General features: G+C 38.0%; 1 protein-coding gene across 1 annotated transcript; it reads left to right on the forward strand.

Annotated features, from left to right (window-relative positions):
* Positions 1-333: 333 nt before the first annotated feature.
* Positions 334-4860, forward strand: LOC116334975 (class I histocompatibility antigen, F10 alpha chain-like). The gene is made up of 2 exons (XM_039607621.1): positions 334-491; positions 4508-4860. The coding sequence occupies exons 1-2, from the start codon at positions 431-433 to the stop codon at positions 4843-4845; spliced, it is 399 nt and encodes a 132-aa protein (XP_039463555.1). The 5' UTR covers positions 334-430; the 3' UTR covers positions 4846-4860.
* The last annotated feature ends 1140 nt before the right edge of the window (positions 4861-6000 follow it).

Raw genomic sequence — 6000 nt, forward strand, 5'->3', positions numbered from 1 at the left:
CAATTCTCGACGCAAGGGGGGTACTCTGCGCGTCGATAAGTGAAGCAGAGGGACCCTGACCATGCGTCACACATTTGACGAGTTGGGAGTGAGAACGTGTTGGTTCTGCACACCGTCTACAGCGCCAAAACATAAAATACGTATGTCATGAAATTTTAAAAAAGCCCAAATGAAACTGACCCTGACTCTTCCTTCATAATTCAAATGAGGATATTTTACTTTCACTTTCGTTGATAACATTAATGGGTGCGTTTAACCCAGATTTAAGTGACGTTTTTTCTCAGAGTAAATTCCTATTGGCTCAGATAGAGGTCGATGGTGACGTCTCTATTGGTTTCTCGTGTTGAAGCTTTGATACGGGAGCTGGAAGCACAGAGGCGCCTTTTCTGGACAAAATAACGCGTAAAGTCTGTTAAAGGTTTGGATTTTTATGGTCACAATGAAGGCCTTCATCTTCCTTCTTCTCCTGGGAATACAGGGGGCAGCGGCAGGTCAGTTTGACTTTTATGTTTAGGTCTTTTTATGTTAAATGTATGTAATTTGAAATACAAATGGACAGATTCTTTGCTCCCCAGAGAGTTCCTGTACGCTAAACATTTAGCTGCAATAGATCCTTGTAGATAATGTGAATGTTAAGAAATAAATCTATTATTTTATACAGGTAATTAAATCGTCTGTTTATCTCTTCAATCGCTAATAATAAACATTGAAGTTTAGATGATAAAATAAGTTTAGCTAATAAATAAAAATAAAGAAATAAAGAAATAAGGCAAAGATTAAAACAAGGCGATTTCTGTCCAAAACTGTTTGATGAGTTCCGTCTTTAAATCGTTCATGACGCATTTTTAAACGTTGTGACTCTGCTGTGTTTTCAAACAGTCCAACAAATAAAAGATCAGTGAGGAGGCTCGTTGATAATCTGGTGACAATAATCAAAAATGTTATTTTAAAAACTGAATACCATTTTAATTTTGATGAGGGATTAAATTTTTTTCACACAACAGCTAATCATTAAAGTGCATTTAACACAAAGTATCTGTAAAAATTTTAGATGTTTAATTATTTGTTCAGTATACGCTGTATATGAAGAGCCACATGTCATTTGATGGAGTTTAATAAAAGTTAAAAGACTCCTGCTTTTTAATGTATTCAATATTATTCACCAGTGTCATGCTTGTGAATACTTCCTGTTTGAAAAACATGCGCACATATATCGTAACTAAGGAGTTACACCCGGATATGAAGTTCACTGTTTTTCTGTTATTGCTTCATTGAGGTGACTTTTATTGTGATTTGGCACTATATAAATAATATTAAATAGAATTCAGTTGAACTTAATTGAGATACAAATTAAATCATTATTACTTTATAATATCAGACCGTTTATGAATGTAAAGTGCCAAAACACTTTATATACCAGCATGAGCTAATGTTGGTATCACTGCTGAATGATCAATAAGAAGCTGCAGGTGAGAAATGCCAGAAAAGTTTTGCAATTTACCAGGGGGCGCTAATGAGAAGAGTTTTTAACCTTGGATGTGCTTTGGTCAGTAACACAAATATTAAATCTGTTGACCTCCAAAAGTTGAATCTGTTCATCTGGACGTAGTGTTTTGTGGGAGAAACGTTTCGTCACTCATTCAAGTGACTTCTTCAGTCTCAGCTGACTGCAGGTTTCCCCAAACTTATAAACAGTACATTTGCATAATGACTGAAACCAACCCCCTGAAGGAACAATGGGCTGGGAGGTCAGTTCCTTAATCATAATTATGCAAATTCTCATGACCATTGATCAACAACCACTGATCAAAGACCACTGATCAATGGCCATGAGTACCATTCACAGAGAGTTGGGGAATAGCTGCAATCACAGCATTGTACGATGGCGAAAGATGTACCCTTAGGCCCCCTCCTCGATTCAGAGATGGTCTTTCCCTTTTCACGTAAATGGCCTCCTTGACTCCGCGCTCAAACCAGCGTTCCTCCCTGTCCAGGATGTGTACATCCTCATCATTGAAAGAGTGTCCACTGGCCTGTAGGTGTAAATAGACTGCAGAGTCCTGGCCTGACGAGGTAGCTCTTCTGTGTTGTGCCATCCGCTTCGCTAGAGGTTGTTTGATTTCCCGATGTATAAATCCTGGCAATCCTCCTGGCACTTAACAGCGTACACTATGTTACTCTGTTTGTGTCGGGGACCCGATCCTTGGGGTGGACCAATTTTGGCGCAGCGTGTTTTGGGGTTTAAAAGCCACAGAGACCCGGTGTTTAGAAAAAATGCGTCTCAACTGTTCCGATACTCCTGACACATATGGGATCACTACAGGTTTTCGCTTGGGCAGCGGTTGTCCTTCTCTCCTGGATCGGCCGGAGCTTTCTTTAGGTGCCTTTCCAGCTTTGACAAAAGTCCAGCTGGGATAACCACATTTACTCAGGGCCTTCTTGATGTGCTGTTCTTCTGCCTCCTTGGCCGCTGTGTCAGTGGGGATGGTGTTCACTCTGTGTTGTAGCGTCCTGATGACACCCAGTTTGTGCTCCAGTGGATGATGAGAGTCAAACCTTAGATACTGATCCGTATGTGTAGGTGTACGGTACACGTCAGCTTTTAGATGTCCCCCATTACTGATGGAAATCTCACAGTCTAAGAAGGCTAACCTGCCACTTTTCATACCCTCCCTGGTGAATTTGATGTGTCGGTCCACCGAGTTAATGTGATCCGTGAAATGTGGTACGTCCTTAGATTTGATTTTCACCCAGGTGTCATCCACATATCTGAACCAATGGCTTGGTGGTGTTCCAGGGTAGGAAAGCAAAGCCCTCTTTTCCACTTCTTCAATGTACAAATTAGCCACGATGGGTGAAACTGGGGAGCCCATGGCACACCCATGTTTCTGCCTGTAGAACTGACCCTTGTATGTGAAGTAGGTGGAATGAAGACACAGTTCCAAAAGCAAACACACTTGGTCGATGCTGAGAGTGGTCCAGTTGCTGAGGTTGGTGTCATCCTGTAATCTCTTACGGACTACCTCCAACGCTTCCATGACTGGGATGCAAGTGAGAGAGATGTAACGTCAGATGAGACCATGGTTTCATCTGCCTCCATAATGACATCTCTCACCTTCTCAACAAAATCCAGGGTGTTCTGGATCTGGTGTTCAGAGCTGCCCACCAGCGGGTTGAGGATCGAAGCCAGATACTTGGAGATGTTATAGGTGACCGAGTTGATCATGCAGACAATCAGTCTTAAAGGTGCACCCTGTTTATGTATCTTCGGTAAACCATACAGACGTGATGTAGACTCCCCTGGGTACAGCCTGTGGTATGAGGTCCGGTCAATAGCCTTGTCTTGTTCTAACTGCTTCAGACAGTCTATCACCCTCTTCCTGTAACCACTTCCTGGGTCTCGTTTCAGGGGGTCATAAGTATTTTCATCACTGAGTAGTGACAAAATTTTTTCATGATAGTCTTTCTGGTTTAGCAATACTGTGCACCTACTGTTGTCTGCCGGAAGGATGATAATGTTGTTGTCATCACTAAGTGATGTGAGTGCCTTCTCCTCCATGGTGATGTTGGATGCTGGGGGCTTTGCATTGCTGAGACAGGCTGAAACTTTCGTCCGTAGTTGCTCTGCTTCCACTTCTTCTATATTGTTGTTTCAAATTGCTGTTTCTGTTGACTTTTGATAACTGAAAACTCTCCTGCAAACCTGATTACAAAATAAAAGATAAAATGCGAAATGCTTATAAGATAATATTATCCCAATAACAGTTACTTAACATGAGCTTTGGTTTTATTGATAATATTGTCGATCAAAGATATTGAAAGTAAAGCTTTCTGTAACAATTTTAAGCTTCAACAAAGTCTATGAAAAGAAAGAAGAAGCACCGATATTGATATTTAGAAAATCCAACACTGAAATTATGAAAAAAACAAAGTCTGAAAAGTCACATCAAAACAATGAAATCAAGTCACATAATTTATAATATAAAAAATAGAAATAGAAAAGAGAACAACTCACTTTAGAAGTCATGCTGCTTGATTCAGAAGAAAGAAAAAGAAACTTAATCGACTTTATGGTTAATTCAGCAGGTAACAAAAGCAAAACAGATTAAAAATAATGTGTACTTTTATTTAACACTGACAATAAAATAAAAATATACTCAAATTAAAGTTATAATGAGTTCAAACCATTAATCATGAAAACGGAATTAAACCAAACTGAAAGACAAACACCAATTTTAGAACTGTAAAGCTTTCTGTGAAAATCAGGTTCAAACTAGAATCTGTTGCAAAACACAAAATTACATTTTTGAATAAAAGATGATCAGAAAAATGACATAAAACACAGAATATCTATTCATAAATCTATTTTGTGTTTATTGAAGGGACAGCAGGATTATTACAGGATGTCCTTAATGTGCTGTAGTTTTTCTTATTGTGTTATTTAAAAAATAAAATAATTTATAAGTCTGTGTTCCTGAGATCTCACAACATTAACTGTTTCTTACAGTGACCCACTCTCTGAAGTATTTCTACACTGCGTCCTCTCAAGTCCCAAACTTCCCAGAGTTTGTGGCTGTTGGATTGGTTGATGATGTTCAGATTAATTATTATGACAGCAACATGGAGAAACCAGTGCCCAAACAGGACTGGTTTGCCAGGAACACAGATCAGCAGTACTGGGAGAGACAGACTAAGATCATTGTGGGTTCCCAGCAGACGTTCAAAGCCGGTATTGAGATTTTAAAGCCTCGCTTCAACCAAACTGGAGGTTTGTTCACGTTTCATTTTTTTTTACTGATACTTGCTGTTAATATTTTCAGTGTGTGTTTTGTTTTTCAGTACTAAACATGTTTGTACACACATTAAATATTTCATTCAGATTACAGATTTAAATTATTAACATAATAATTCATAATGAATGTAGAACTACAGTCTGGGAAGCTTTAATTGAATTTAATTCAAACAGCCTTTAGGATCATGTTTGTATGAACTGATATAATTTGTTGGTTAACTGATTAGTTAATCAAAATAATCAAATAATAAAGATACATTTGTGATATTTGCAGTTTTCAGTTTATATTTAGGATGTTTTGTCTCTGAAACCTTGATGGTTGTTTTTGCTACAATTTCTCAATAACTGATTAATGACAAAAAAAACATCAGGATCTAAATAATCAGTCTGAGGTGTATTTGTTTTAAAATTACTGTGAACTAATATTTGACTTTTAATAAATACAATCCTAGACTGAAACTCTCCTTCAGTGGAAGCTTCCAGAAAAACCTCAGGACAGTCTGGTGTGTAGTTTCTCACAGTTAGACGATTTTGTTAGAACAATAACAGGCTACAGTTTCAGGGGATGGAAACTTAAACCCAGGATCAGGATCTGAGTTTGCTGCTCAGGATCCATCTTAATGTGTTTGTCTGTTCCTGCAGCTCACAGGAAGTCACTCCGTGTCTCAGTTCAGACGTCCCTCACAAATAATCACATGCTGTAATTAAATTATAGAAAAAAGAAAATATGTCAGACACCATCAACAGCAGCTTATGATGAAATAATTTATCATCCACAGTAGATGGTAAATGTGCTGAGACGTCACAGTTTTGACGACATTTGCCTCAGATAATATTTTCAGATTCCATTAATTTGCATCCTGATGTTATATTTAATATAAAAATGGAAAAAGTAGAATCAAACAGGGTTGAATTTGTAACAGGCTGAAAGTAGAGACAGCTTAATGACCCGTTCACTGTCCACGGCCTCTTTATGAATCATCTTAATGAACATTCATGTGAGAGTAACAGTCCTGACACTTTACTGTGCTGAAGATCACAGTCACTTATATTTAAGTTATTTATGAGGAAATTCACTGTTTTCTGAGATGATTTTGTAAACCAGCAAACATCCTCATTAATAACTAAATATATTTAACTAAAAACATCAAAATTGTGAAAATGAAGCAGACATTAAGCTCGTTTTCACAAGGAAATGTTTTCAGGAT

Source organism: Oreochromis aureus, unplaced genomic scaffold, assembly GCF_013358895.1.
Source record: "Oreochromis aureus strain Israel breed Guangdong unplaced genomic scaffold, ZZ_aureus HiC_scaffold_105, whole genome shotgun sequence".
Taxonomy (NCBI): Eukaryota; Metazoa; Chordata; class Actinopteri; order Cichliformes; family Cichlidae; genus Oreochromis; species Oreochromis aureus.